Here is a 15359-nt window from a genome sequence, read left to right on the forward strand (position 1 = left end):
CACAGGAGACTCAGATATTGCAATTGTCATACAAGGACTTTAAAAATAACTATAGAAATTAAATAGAGATAGTACAGAAGTCAAAACGCAATTTTAGAACCAAAAATTAAAGCTAAAACTAAGAATGCAACAGATAATTTTTAACAGCAGGTTAAAAGCAACAGAACAGAAGATTAGTCAATGAGAAGACAGGTCAATAGAAAGTATCTAGATTGATGGACAGAAAAATTTTGATGGAACAATATGGGTGAAACCAAATCACTGAGGTTTTAAAAAAATAATGGAATCTACGCTTGTTTGAAATGGGAATGAGAGGGAGGATAAATGGAAAGCAGCAACTAGAAAATGTAAAAGTTAATCTTTTAAGATGAAAAAAAATTGACTACTTTTAAAAAATTTACTGTTTATTTCATGATTGGAAAAATATATAAAATAGCAAAACAGTGAATGTGGAGAAGCTACAGGTGTTAAGTGATCCAGATGATTACAAAGTTGCTTCCTTAGAGTTCTTTCAATGTTATCATCTTGCCTCCCAACTTTTGTGCTACAATCGTAGCTGCCAGCCCTGTTGAAATTCTACTCTTTAGTTTTATTCCTGAAGGTGTCTGTCTTTCCCAAGACCTCATTGTGGGTATGAAACCAGAGACTCTGATGATAAAACAGGCAGAAAGGACAGACAGGTAGACAAGACAGACAGGCAAAGAGACAAGACACACCTGTCCTAATACCAGGGAAAAGCAACCCTCTGCTTCTAGCCCTTAATAGCAGCTTCTCATGACCTTGTCCTTTTCCCTCTAGGGTTACTGAGCACGTGTTTGAAGGCAGAGGGAATGGAACCAGTGAAGAGAGATGTACGTGACGTTCTAGAAGAGGCTCTAAGTATGGAACTACTTTCAGGAAAGAAAAGCAGTTTTTCTTTCGGGGGGAAAAGGCTTCTCACCACTCCCTTTGGTTGCTCTATAGGTGGTCCTTTTTTGGGGGCGGGGGGCAGAGATCATTGTTGAAAAGCTGGGGCTCAGGTAGTCTAAATTTTTCTAAACATTTGGAAATGCACAAGCATGTTCCCCTGGAGCACCCCGTGTGGAGTTGGAGACATTTCCCCAAGCTTCTCCCCTCCAGAGAGCTACCCTGGGGGAGGAAGTTGGTGTTTAAATGATGGGAGAATTAAAATATAGGTAGTCCAATAGGCTTCTGTAATTAACGTTTCCTTTCTCCTAATAGAGAGCACATGGAAGGCTCATTCCAGAAAATGGGAAGCTCCAGAATCCTCGGTTTTTAATTAATTTTTAAATTTTTTTGTCTTTTAGGGCCGTGCTAGTGGTATATGGAGGTTCCCAGGCTAGAAGTCGAATCGAAGCTGTAGCTCCTGGCCTATGCCACAGCCACAGCAACACCAGATCCTTAACCCACTGAATAAGGCCAGGGATCAAACCTGCGTCCTCATGGATGCTAGTTGGGTTTGTTAACCACTGAGCCATGAGGGGACCTCCAGACCCCTCAGCTTTTCTTATGTATCCACAGAGCACTGCATTTGAGCCACTTCTCATGTCTGCTCCTCTTGTATAAGCTTTTTGGAAAAGCTTTTATATGAAGCCAGGCTCCTAAATCAAAACAAAATTGCTTATGTGACAGTCTAACATTTTGTAGCTAGATCCTGCTCCTGTTTTCTTGTTATTTTCATGAAATTGATTTTTCCTCAAAAACACTGTGTATTCTCTGCTTTGCTGTTTAGAAACAATTAAAATTTAAAAGAAAAGCCTTTATTGTTACTCAAATATAATTTGTCATCTTCAGTTTAGAAATTATTGTACATTACTCTTTCTAATCCTCTCTCTCTCCCTCCTTGCCTCCCTCCCTCCCTCTCTTTCACACACACACACACACACACACACACACACACACACACACACACACTCTTCCTGAAGTGGTCTTAGGTATCCTGGAAGATGATAAGTGTTTCTGAGGCTGCATATCAGGCGTGTTTCTTAGCACAATTATTTCCACTCACAAAGTGTCCTGACTTTAGGACACATGTATGCATACTTTGCTTTTGAAATTAAAGTTTTTTGGAGATGTGAATTGTTTCACTCACAGTCAAGGGCCTAGATTTCTAGTTGATTTCTGAGCTGCCTATCATCTAGAGCTATCTGCCTGCTCCAGGTGGTAAAAATTCTTTAGGATACTAACTAGCCTTGGGGTTTTTGCTTACTCCTAAATGACATAGTTCAGTCTGCTATTGTCAGAAAAACTGGACTCATACCTAAGTATTATAGCAGCAGCAATACTGCAAAATCAGAGTATAGGGGAAGACAATTTCATGCAAAACTCAAACCATATTTACATTTGTTTTGCTTTTTCTTTTAGCTGCACCCACAGCATGCAAAAACTCCCTGGCCAGATATTGAACTCTCACAATAGCAGAAGCGGCCTGAGCCACTGCAGTGATAAGGCCGGATCCTTAACCTACGGAATCACCAGGGAACTCCAAACCATATCTAGGTTTGACTTAGTTCAAATACATGTATTATTGACATGTGGTCTTGTCGTCCACATTTTCTTCTCAGAATGTGGCCTCATTCCTTCTAGCCCTACTTTTTACTTCTTTCATTTAGATTATGTCACATATTCAAGTCACTACATTTATCTCCGCATTGGGCTCTTCAAATTCTCTCATGTCTTTTTTTTTCTTTTCTTTTTAGGGCTGCACCTGCGCATATGGATGTTCCCAGGCTAGGGGCCTACACCACAGCAATAGCCACAGGAACACCAGAGCTGAACACCCTCCCCACAGCTCTTGGCAACACTGGATCCTTAACCCACCAAACGAGGCCAGGGATTGAACCCACATCCTCATGGGTACTATGTCAGGTTCTTAACCCACTGAGCCACGACAGGAACTCCATAATTCTTTCATGTCTTGGTGAAATTAACTCTGTACAGATAATTGTCATTAACTAGTCCAGATATTAGTTTGCCATTCCTGTGTTAACTTTGCTTCTGCCATTCACCCAGAGCAATCCATTTAAAACTACAATAGTAAAATCTAATTATGACCAAAATAAACTTTCTCATGGTAGAAAATTTGAAAAATACAAAGAAGCGGCTGAAGTAGGAGCAACTGTTGGAGAAGCATTCTGGAGATGCGCTAGCTCACTCTACTTCTCTAGGCATGTATTTTCATTTTGTGAACACTGCACAGCAGTAAAAGGGAGACGTATCAGATTTCCAGGGAGAATTTCACATAGAACATAATGGTCAAAGAGGACCCTGAAATGTCATTTGGCCCAATAGTCTATCTTTTGTAGGGTTACACTGGATCATCCTGGATGGTTATTCCCAAAACCTGCCACAGAAGATGTAATAAGTCCATCAGAATCCCAGCACAAGGTTTAAATGTTCCAACACAATACCCAACAGCACTCAAAACCAAAACAAATAAGCAACAAAAAACTCTGGGCCAAGATCACATTATTTAAGAGATTCCATTTGGAAGTGCCATATTAACAACCTACAGTTCTGCTTTTCATTTTTATTTTTTGCTTTTTGGCCGCAAGTGTGGCATATGGAAGTTCCCAGGCTAGGGGTCAAATAGGAGCTGCAGGCCTACACCACAGCCACAGCAATGCCAGATCTGTAACCCACTGAGCGAGGCCATGGATAAAACCCAAGTCCTCACGGATATTAGTTGGGCTCTTAACCCGCTGAGCCACGACATGAACTCCTACAGTGCTGCTTTTTAATTAGAAATTTCTGGAGTTCCTACCATGGTGCAGTGGGTTAAGAAATCAACTTCAGCAGCTTGGATCATTGCAGAGGTGTGAGTTTGATCCCTGGCCTGGCACATTAGGTTGAAGTTTCCAGCCTTGCAGTGTAGGTTGCAGCTGCAGCTCAGATTCAGTCCCTGGCCGGAAGCTTCATATGCCACAGTGCAGCCATAAAATATATATAAATGGTACACTGTCTCAATTAGAATTTTCTTTAGGCCTCTGTAAAAGATAAACTAAATAATATAAAATAATTAAAATGTGTGCTCTAATGGAGTCCTTGTTCAATGGGACTTTCGAAATGTAAAAAGTCTTTATGGTTAAGATGAACATATGAATTGGAACAACATTTCAGATAAGCTGTACTTTAATTAAAAAAAAGATGATGTAGGTTGCAGACGCAGCTCGGATCCCGCGTTGCTGTGGCTCTGGCGTAGGCCGGTGGTTACAGCTCCGATTGGACCCCTAGCCTGGGAACCTCCATATGCCACGGGAGCGGCCCAAGAAATAGCAACAACAACAACAACAACAAAAAAAGACAAAAAAAAAAAAAGATGAAAGTTTGACTCAAGAAACTAGAAATGTTGTTTAATAATTCTGATTAAAGACCGCACATTTCGGTTATGCATGCTGCCACTAGAGGGCACCCTTCACTTACTCTCAAACAATTTTACAGCAGTTCAGAGCTACCCACATATTTGAATGAGTATTTCACCTGAATAATAAATTTATCCAGGAAAATCCATAGTTATGTAATGACTTAATAGGCTCTTTTGCACAAGACAGAGACTGTTAATATGAAGTCCATGACACTGAAGGGATAGTGATAGTAATAACTTGTCTAGGACAAAATATTTTATCAGAATTTTTCTAGGTCTTCTTGTAATTAGAAAAAATTCACAACTGTAAACACCTGTATAATATTAAGTACTCACAGTGCATTACTACCCCATAAATTCTCATCTACCTTTCAATCTATAAGAAATACAAGACTTCTAAATTTTTTGGTGGGGGACAGTGCCTGAGGCACATGCAAGTCCTCTGGCCAGGGACTGAACCTATGCCATGGCAGCAACCCAAGACGCTGCAGTGACAACGCTGGATCCTTAACTCGTTACACCACAAGGGAACTCCAAGCCTTCCAAATTTTTTGTTTGGGATTTTAGTACTTAAAAATTTGAAGTTGTCTTTCTCACTTAGACACATTTCTAAGTCTGTCTGTGCTCCCATTATCTGAGAGGAAACCGTATCTTGTGAAAATGCACACATCATCACCCCCAGGTGTTCTGGATTTAAGGTTTGTGTGTGCACACCAAGAGGCGAGGACAAATTAGATACAAGTTCCCAGAGAATTCCCAGACATAATTTAGTGAAGATATTTCTTTTACCTCGAGCTTCCATTTATATGTCATTGGTTAACATAATTACAGCTTTCACTTTTATAATGCTTTATAGTTAACATGGGCTTTGAAATTTGGTTCTGACAAAACCCTTCCAAGGAAAAGATGGCAGAAATTACTATGCCTATATTACAAAGGAATATACAGTTGGGCTTTACCATTTACTGCTCAGGCCACATAGCCAAGCTTGGAGCTAGAAAATTCACCTCAAAATTCTCATTCTAATTATTCTTTTCTCCTGAACACCAAAACCAGGTAGTTAGCATCTTTCTCACTCTGTAATTTAGGAAGCTATAGGAAGCCAAAGGAAGTAAGGGAGTTAAAAGGATCAAAATCATACACCAACAGTGTTCAAAAGGTGCAAACCTTTTCAAAGGTATAATTAGAAAGTCATGGAAATGTGATGTATAGCATGGTAACTATAGCTAATAATGCTGTCTTCATATTTGAAAGTTGTTAAAGAATAGATCTTAAAAGTTCTCATCATAAGGAAAAAGTTTTGTAACTGTGCGGTAACAGAGGTTAACCAGACATATTTTGGTGATCGTTTTGCAATACATACAAATATCAAACCATTGTTTTATACCTGAAATTAATAAGTTATAGGTCAATTACATCTCAGTAAAAAAGAAGCAATGTTCCAAAAATAAACATTGGTATATACAGGAAAAATATCACACGCCAGGACGGCCTCCCTTTGCTTTGGTCTAAACATTTCCCCCTATGCTGCCTGCTTCTGCTTGTCACGCTTCAAACCTCACACTAACACTTCTGTGGTTTTGTGTCTCCTAAAGCAGGAGCAAGACCAGGAAAGGTTTCACCTGCAAAGTCTGGACCAGCCCACAGCTACAGCTGAATTACCTGGGATGCCTGTACTAGTGAGGATTGCCGACCTTCCTCCAGACCAGAGCTTCTCAAATTTACTACCCATTTGAGTCACCTGGGGAGTTTTTACGACTCCTGAAGCCCAGATACATTACTCAAGAATCTCTGACTCCACTGTGAAGCCAGAGTTACCACTCCCTGTTCTAGGTGTATTGAGTTCCTGGGGCCAGATTTTTACCTGGTTTCCTAAGTGACTCTTTCATTAAAACTTTGGGAACTATTGGCCTAGAGCCAAAAAAAAAAAAAAAAAAAAAAAAAAAAAAAAAAAAAAAAAAAAGGCAATTTGCTTATGACTGAAAGTCATTGGATTATGATTGAGGATCCCTGAGTTCTGGTTTTTCTTGGGTTCAGGCTTCTCAGCCATACCCTCTTAAAGGGGTTGGGGCTAATTACAGGGACTTCAAAGTGTGGTGCCTTAATGGCATCACCCTTATCTGGGAACCGACTAGAAGAGCAGTGTTTGGGCCCTACCCCATGAACTGAATCAGACTCAGGGGGTGGAGCCTAGCGAGTTGGGCTTTAAGGAGCCTCCAGGTGATTCTGATACTTGCTCAAGTTTGAGAACTTCTCGATGAGTTGAACTTTATCTATCTATTCCAAAATCCCACAATGTTGTCCCTGGCAAAGGGAAACGTCAATCCATGCCATTCCAGAAGGGCTGAAGAGGGGTTTTCAGCAAGCTGACTGCTTTGAGAACAACTTCTGAAAAATCCTTTAAATGATATACAAGGAAAAACTGTGAACACTTGGTGATAAAGGACCTGGAAGGACATGGGTCTTTTTTTTTTTTTTTTTGTCTTTTTGTCTTTTTAGGGCCGCACCTGCAGCATATGGAGGTTCCCAGGCTAGGGGTTGAATCTGAGCTGTAGCCACCAGCCTACGCCAGAGCCACAGCAACGCCAGATCCAAATCACGTCTGGTGACCTACACCACAGCTCATAGCAATGCCGGATCCTTAACCCACTGAGCGAGGCCGGGGATCGAACCCGAAACCTCAGGGTTCCTAGTTGGATTCATTTCCAATGTGCCATGACGGGAACTCCAGAAGACCTGGGTCTTGATAGCTGTGGTACTCTCACAACTTCAAACTGAGGCGGCATTTGTGAGGACACGCCGAGGACGGGGGGCAGCCTGGATAGGAAGATGGCAGGTGAGCCTCTGCCGAACCCCCAAATTATCCTCAGCCCAATCCAACAAAACAAAACAAGTCGTGATTCACTTGGATCACAAGGAACATGAGGGGAAAAGAGACACCATGTCAGCCCTTAAGAAGCCCGCACCCTGGGAATTAAATTCAGGCACCAGAACCGGAAGAACCTTCACCTGGTCTGACCTCATTTTACAGGTGACACTGAGGGCCCAGAAGCAGACACAAGCTGTCATCCTTTAGCCATCAAACCGCATCAGGAACACACATCTCCTGCATGTTTGAGAACTTCACCCCCCACCTCACAATCTGTGGTCTAGAAGACCTTCTGGTGTCAAAACTTACCCATCTTGGGCTCCATGTACCTCCACCCATCTGCTCTTAGCTCTCACATGGTCACCATGGGAATTCTTTCAAAACAACCACAGCTGAAGGCATTCTTCCTTCTCTTCACCTCCTGGAGTGCCTTACTTAACCTAACGCGAGGGTTTTCCACCCTCAGCTACCTCAGAAATGCGCCAACAGCCTCCTCTCCCTGCCTGCTGCTCCCTGGGGCCACTTGTCCAGGTCAGGCAGATCCAGAGAGACTAAGCCTATGAGCCGGGCCCCTGGCCCGTGGACATTAATCCTGTGAGCAGAAGGGGCCTTGGGAAGGGTCCCCTGCTCTGCCTGTCCCTCAGGTCCTGCTGGCATCCATGCTCTGGCTCTTTATGAGGACTGTGGTTGTCAAGGAGTCCAGAAACCTTAAGGATTCAACATGGCAACCAAGGGGAAAAGAGGATGAGAAGGAACACGTACGTTCTGTCATGTTTGGGACGGTTCTGGAAGGCACGCAAGGGCACAGCGGCTTTAAAAGGGGAAATGACTTGCTGAAGAGGTCAAGGGAGACGAGAGACGAGAAATCTTTTGAGGGCAACAGGTAAGTAGGACCCCACATTTTCACACGAGCAGATAGATTTGTTTTTTAATGCATTTTAGGGCCACACCTGTGGCAGCGGGTAGATTGTTTTAAAGGTCAATATCAAATGTTAGCTTCTCTTTTTTTTCTAAAAGAGTCTCTCCCTTAAAAAATACATTTTTTTTCTACAAAAACTAAAAAGCATTATATTTTTAAATTTCAGCATGGAAGCTCCTTGATAGCCTGAGGCAGGAAGTTGAGAATAAGACAGGAGCTGCAGGCTTCCTGAGGAAGGGGGTTGGAAAGAGCCGCAGAGTGAGCAGGTCTGCAGGCCAGAGATCTGGAACGGGATCCCGACCTTCTCCTAGCTGGGCTTTCGTGGTAAAGTCAACCGATCTGAGCTTCAGTTCTATTGCCTTACCCACCTGCCAGGATTTTTGTGAAAATACTAAGTGGTGTGTTTTAAATGTCTGTAACTGCCTCTGGTAAATAGCAGGCACTCGATAGGCAGCTATTATTACCACATCACATTCTATTGTAATTATTCTTGTAGCAAAATGTGTCAGTACTAATAGGGAGAAGAATTGAAAGGGATCAAATGACTGTCGTCAGATGAATGGATAAAGAGGGTGTGGTACATATGTATATAATGGAATATTACTCAGCCATAAAAAGAACAAAATAATGCCATTTGCAGCAATGTGGATGCAACTAGAGATTCTCATACTAAGTCAGAAAGACAAATGCCGTATCATCACTTAGATATGGAATATAAAATATGGCACCAATGAACCTATCTATACTATAGAAACTGACTCATGGACGTGGAGAACAGACTTGTGGTTACCAAGCAGGAGGGGGAAGGGAGTGGGATGGACTGGGAGTTTGGGGTTAGTAGATGCAAATTATTACATTTAGAATGGATAAGCAATGAGGTCGTATTGTATAGGACCACAGGGAACTATATCCAGTCTCTTGGGATAGACCATGATGGAAGATAATGAGAAAAAGAATATATATACCTATGTACAACTGGGTCACCATGCTGTACAGCAGAAATTCTTAGTTTAAAAAATATGCAGAATGAAACAACAACCAAAAAAAGAGGTCAGATGAGAAAAACATGGTGGGAAGCACATTGAAGAAGATTGCTGTGGTCTCTGAGATAACACAAACCCTTCTCTGAGAGATGGATTCAGAGCAGCTGACCAACTGGTTGTCCTATTCCCAGGGCAGCACCGCCACCCATCAGTCTGAGCTTCTTCTTGGGGACTCCGTGTCTCACCTTTGTCATCTCGGCACAGATGGCCTAATTCCACATAACCACCAATGAACTGGAGCAGCTTGGAAAGTTTTCATCATTGGCAGAGAAGTACCAAGAGGTAAATGGCTCTGATCATGTCCCCCTGAAGACTCCTTTTAAGAACCCGGTTATCCTTGTGGGGCTTCATTTAATCAGCTGGAAGGTAGTTTAGTGACATCCAAACCATGTTTGCTTCTGCTGGTCTGTCCTGCAAGAAGTTAGAGGGTGAAATCCCGAGCCAGCCCAGTGATGCAGAGTCCTGGCTGCACCAAGCAGCTGGGCCAGGTAGACAGGGGAAGAAAAGCCGAGATCTTAGCTGCCAGCCGGCAAGTCATAGGTGCTTTAGTGACAGGGTGAGGGAGGCAGCTGGGAGGGGCTGAAAGTCAGTGGGGATATGCCTGTACCTACTAAATAGCAAGAACATGGTTTTATTTTTTATAGTAGGACATGATTGTTTATCTATTTTAGGTATAGTAGTTCGTGTCTGCTAATCCCAAACTCCTGATTTATCCTCCCACACCCCCTTTCCCCTTTGGTAACCATAAGTTTCCTATGTCTGTGAGTGTTTCTGTTTTGTAAATAAGTTCATCTGTGCCACATTTTAAATTTCACGTATAAGTGATATCATATAATATTGATTATTCTCTGACTTACCTCACTTAGTATGAGAATCTCTAGGCCATCCATGTTGCTGCAGCAAGGAAATATTGATGTGGTGTATCCATTCTTATTTATTCATCACACATGCACCCACACACATACACAAACACAAAACCTTAGAAAACTTTTTATATACTGGGAAGCTGTCAAGCTCATGGTGCCATCTTCAACTCTGAAATCTGTATCTTTAGCCTTGGCCCCTTGACTGAGTTCCAGATTTACTCACCCACCTGCCTACTTGACACCTCTCTGCTCCCTCGAAGACCCCTCAAACTCAGCTTGAAGAAAACACGCTCAGTCTCTCCACTCAAGTCTGGTCCTCGCTGGAGAGTGGCCAGCAGTAACTCTGGCCAGAGAACCTCTGAAAGGCTCCCTGTCTTACCATCACCTCTGTCCCCACAAATCTGAAGCCAAATCCTGTTGATTTTTCCACCGGGTGGGTTGTACCTACATCTGTCCACAGAAGACACCCCCATGTGGATGTAAATGGGAACTCGTAGATCTCATAGCACAAACCAGGTAAGGGGGATTGGCCCCAAAGCAGGCTCAGCAAGAAGTTCAGGGCTCAGAACCAGACCTTAGGGCTAGTGACACAGCTTCCTGAGCCAGAGGATTAATTCCTTTACTAGTAGCATAAGAGGACCCTTCCAGCTGAGTCCAATTTGGAGGCTGATGAGGGCAAATTTATTAGATGTCAAAGACCTACGATCAAGTGCCAAGAGGCGGGCTGTGCAGTTCCCTGTCCCACCCTGAGCACAGGTGATGAGGAAAACATGGGTTTCTCCCTGAGTAGAAAGACTGCCCCACACAGACGTTTTCTGCTTCTTTCATGTGACTCTGTGCATTGCTGAAACTTATGAAACCAGAAGAGGTTTCGAATACAGTGGGTTAATCTACCCACACAGAGGAACTCTGGAGACTTCTCAATTACTGCCTGGTGGCCCCTTCTCTTCACAGCCAAAGGTGGCAAGATTTCGGACCTCCAAAATGATGTGGAACTAACCCAAGAGCATGCTCGGCACATCCGCATGGGCAATTCCCATCACCTCTGAAGATCCTTGAACCTCTGGGCATGACGTTAGAAGAAACCAACTACATGTCAGAGAAATGAAATAAAAAACATGCACATTTTCCACGGAAGAAATTTATTTGATCAAATGACCATATGAAGATATTTTAAACTATAAGGCTCTCTTCCAACAAAATGTAAATTTCATATAAAGTAAAATGGTATCAATGTAAATGGCACCTAAAAGCAGAAAGAATGCCTCTCCTGTAAATAGCATATCTGTATAAAGTAGTCACAAATACTCATGTACTCTAGGATTTTGACAGTCTACCTACCACGCTAATGAGGCACCTCCTCATGCACTTTAAAACTGGGTTGCAGGTATATCAGAAAATTCACCTGTAAATAGTACTTAAAGTGGGTTTCTTAAATTTCTCTTATAAGATGTCATTCCATGCAGGTGTCTGGGGGTCTGCGGCGACCCAACCAGGCTGCCATCAGTAGGTGATGTAGGATGAGCACTGGGCTACTTAGAGTTTGCTACAGTGTCCATCCCTTCACATCCTTGGGAATCTGAACTGCATGGGTGGGAATTTCTAACCACTCTAATTAGGGATAATTAGGAAAAGAGCTTGGGAGACAAGGGATGGAGAGGGAAGGGAAGCATGGCAAGTTTCTGAAGAGCAGCTTTAGAAATGATCAAGGAAATGGATTAAAAAAATAATATGGTTGATCCTTCACACTGCAAGAAGAGGTCTTCACGGAAGAGGGCCAGTCCCCAAAGGTCGGGACTGACCAGCATGCCCAAGTGCTCAGCTGGGTGCCACCACCCACGAGCATGAGACCTTCACAGGTGGCAAGGTCATCACGTGAGCAAACCGAGGACAGGGCAGAGTGTACAGGCTGCATCCACTCTCCCAACCTTTTTTTCCAGCATCCAAGTGACTCTGACTTTGGGGCCACGATAGGACCTGGGAGGCAGGAATCGGCAGCTCCCAGTTATACAATCAGAAAAGCCTCAGGTATGTGGAAGGAGAACCAGACAGGAAGGTGGTGACATCTCCCAGTTGACCCAGCACGCTGTCGGCAGCAGAGCACAAAGGTACCCGATGATTAAAGTGAAACTGAACCATAGGGAGAAGAAGAATCATAGAGCACCCATTATGACCAATCAAAGATCTATAAACATCACAAGGGAGCTACATAGGGCCTGTGCTATTATTTTATAAATATAAATATTTATGAGGGCTTTCAAAATATTATAAATGACATACATTCTGGTATAAATGTTACACTCCAGATTCATACAGCAGACGATGTTACATTTAAACATAGATTTGGGGTAATATACAGAATAGTTTTTGCACATCGCTTTCTGAACCTTGGTCACACGGCTCAATGAATGACAAAAAACACAGGAAGCATTATTGGTGGCTTTGGCAGCAAACATGTTTTTTCTCTATGTGTTCATTATACAAAGATACACTTGTTAACTCACTCACAGGAGATCTTTTTTGCGCTGTTATGCTTCTTTGCTGTCAAATCCAGTGGGAGGGCTACTCAATGGCTTCGGCTCCTTTTCTCTGAGTCTCATTGTCCTCCTCAGAGGGATGTATTTAAAAATAGTTTTGTGTTTCCTATTCAGGCTAAGTGGTTCTTTGAAGATTCCTAATCTAGAGATTACAATCTTCATCCTCAATGGCACAAAACACACATATACATTTTAATAAAAACGGTAAATGACTTCACATCACCTACATTTTAGCAGTGCGCTTTTAAACATGTTTATTCTCAGCACTAGAGAAAATAACCTCCAAACACATTCACGTTCATCAGTAGAGACGACCCTCTCTGCTGCCTGAGGTTGATAAAGTGAGACCTGAAGATGGGTCGGGGTGAGAAACCGTTAAGGTTCTGTGGACTCACTGAGCATCAAAAACCTGGCTTTAGTAGAATCTAAAATTATTCAGAAGGATGCACTATCTAATGACTCTATAGAGTGGCTTTGCAAATTAGTCATACGCATGTGTAAACTCATTGGGCCACGTGACCTCACCCCCCCCCAGTTAAAGGAAAGCAGTTTGAACACCATTGTACCATATGCACATGACTGAGGTGCAGAACCAGAAGGTTCATGCTCCCATCTCTTTACAGTCTTAAAGTCAAGGCAAAGTCATTCTTTCATTTCATTTCCCCCAAAATAAAATGACACTTTAGCAAATAGAAGAGACCATGATAGCAGTAAAGTGAAGTCAGCCGTTCTACTGTGAGGTTAATAAGCCCACATGTGATAAATACATTCAGAGCTGGATATCCAGTCTGGGCAAGTTTTCTCAGTGAGTGACCAAGCATGTAAATTTAACTCCAGTGAAATGACTAAAATGACTGGCTTTTAAAAATGAGTTTAGGAAAATGAGGTGACCCTAGAGTAGCTTTTTTTTTTTTTTTTTTTAATATCTTCTCTAACAGAAATCACCTCTTGGCAAAAGATGCTTTTGGCTCAGCTCACCTGAAAATAATCTCATTTGCAACTTTTCTTGGCTATTTAACATCACAGGGGACTGCTTCAACATTGGTACCAGTGGTATGTTGGTACCCCCACTGACCAAAATAAAAGTCAGTGGGGGTAAGTGGGGCACAGCCCATCAGGGGGCTTCCCCCCGTGGGTGGCCTGGCCAAGTGCCACCGTCACACTGACCAGCCTGACGATTCAAGCAAACTGCTAATTTCCCAAATACCATCATTTCTGGAGTTAAGGCCCTCACGGCACTAGCTAGGCTGGTGCTCACACAGGCCTGTGGTGGACTAGCTGCCCACCGCTGTGTCCATGTGTCCGGCCTTGGTACCCCACACCCGGACACATCAGAACAAACAGCCATGGCCCTGGAGGAATAATCTGAAACGTCAGAAGAGCAACAAAAGAGTGCAGTGGCTCTGATGGCCCTGTCATCCTGGGCCACTTGATTGGCCCCTTGACTCCTCAATCATCCTGCCCCAAGTAACGTGCTTCCTGCAGCAGCATGTGGGGCCAGATGGCTCCACATGGCCGGTGAGTTGGTTTAGCCGAAGGCCGGCGCTGAGCTCAGAACAGCTTCCATCTGTCATCCTTCTTTAGGTTTCAGCCCCGCTTATGAACATCGCTCTACAAGGGAGATGTGAGCAAAGTCTGACGAGTTTTGTCCATTATCAAGCCACCCACACAGGGCCCACCTAAGTGAGGCGATCCGGTACGTGTCCGGCCTGAGAGAAAAATCTGCATGAGTGACATCACATCTTTCTTTAAACTTTTCCATCCGAAAGAGTCAACAAAGCCTGAGAGTCCCTGCCTTTAGATGTTACCTCAGCCTCGATTTCAGATTGACCTTGTTAAAATGATCACACAGACAACCCCACTGCCGTGGCAGAAAAAAAATCATCTCTGAAGAAAACCCACAATAACTTGGAAGGAGAAAGTGAAGGCATTTGCGATGACAAAGCGCTAAGATTTTAAGTTAAGTGATAATATATCTAGAAAATACTGTGAAAATATCTCTCTCAAAAATAGCACTAGGTTTAGTCAGAAGGCTCAGTAAAACAAAAAGCTGACTAGTGAAGACAGCAGAGATACCTCCCTCCCCCATTTTTTTTTATTTTGCCATGTGCATGGCATGGGGAAGTTCCCAGGCTAGGGATCAAACCCTTGCCAGTTATGACAATGCCAGGTCCTTAACTGCTAGGCCACCAGGGAACTCCCAACCTTCCCATTTTTGAATCTCCATCATGTTCCTGCCCTCAGACTCTACCAGGCTGGGTGTGTTAAAGCAGAAAAATCTAAAAGCCGTGAAAAAGTGCTGGTATTTTTCAGGATCTCTTCAAGAGAGTTTCCTTCTTGGTAACTTGAATCCTCTCTCCAGATCAAGGCAATTGGCGAACTTTGAATGTATTTGGAGTCTCTGGTTCAAAGACCTCATCGTCATCCTCCACTCCTTCTTCTATTGGCTTCATCTTGGCAGAGGCTCGCTGGTGTGGGGATGGCACATCTGTCAGAGACACAGAAAGGAAAACCACTCAGTGGACACCTGCCCTGATGCTGGTGTGAAACATCAAAGATAAACTCCAGCTGAAAAAGAAAACTCTCTGGGAACTGTAGCTGGCACCAGGAATGCCATTTCCCTAAATATTGTATTTTCAATCCAGCATTTCAAGAAGACAATAAAGGGTGTGCAGACGTTTGATCCACACCAAAAGGTCTCTGGAATGTGGTCCTATCCAAAATATTCATGAGTAAATTTGGCTCATGCCAAAAAGTCCTTG

At 43.0% G+C, this 15359-nt stretch overlaps 1 protein-coding gene and 1 long non-coding RNA gene across 3 annotated transcripts in view; one reads left to right on the top strand and one right to left on the bottom strand.

The window, feature by feature from the left end:
- The first annotated feature begins 7696 nt into the window (after positions 1 to 7696).
- On the top strand, positions 7697 to 14826 carry LOC110256964 (uncharacterized). The gene is made up of 4 exons (XR_002339057.2): positions 7697 to 8115; positions 8318 to 8475; positions 9326 to 9476; positions 10249 to 14826. It is a non-coding gene; the product is annotated as an uncharacterized LOC110256964 (long non-coding RNA).
- Positions 11186 to 15359, bottom strand: part of BVES (blood vessel epicardial substance) — a 46068-nt gene continuing 41894 nt past the window's right edge. The window contains exon 8 of one of the 2 annotated variants that reach the window (XM_021087483.2): positions 11186 to 15085. In XM_021087483.2, coding sequence (XP_020943142.1) covers positions 14961 to 15085 — 125 coding nt within the window. In that variant the 3' untranslated portion in view covers positions 11186 to 14960. 2 annotated transcript variants of the gene reach the window in all.

Source organism: Sus scrofa, chromosome 1 (assembly GCF_054392235.1).
Source record: "Sus scrofa isolate SSC_HxYL_T2T_F1_AM1 chromosome 1, Sscrofa_HxYL_maternal_Yorkshire_Landrace_v2.0, whole genome shotgun sequence".
Classification (NCBI taxonomy): domain Eukaryota; kingdom Metazoa; phylum Chordata; class Mammalia; order Artiodactyla; family Suidae; genus Sus; species Sus scrofa.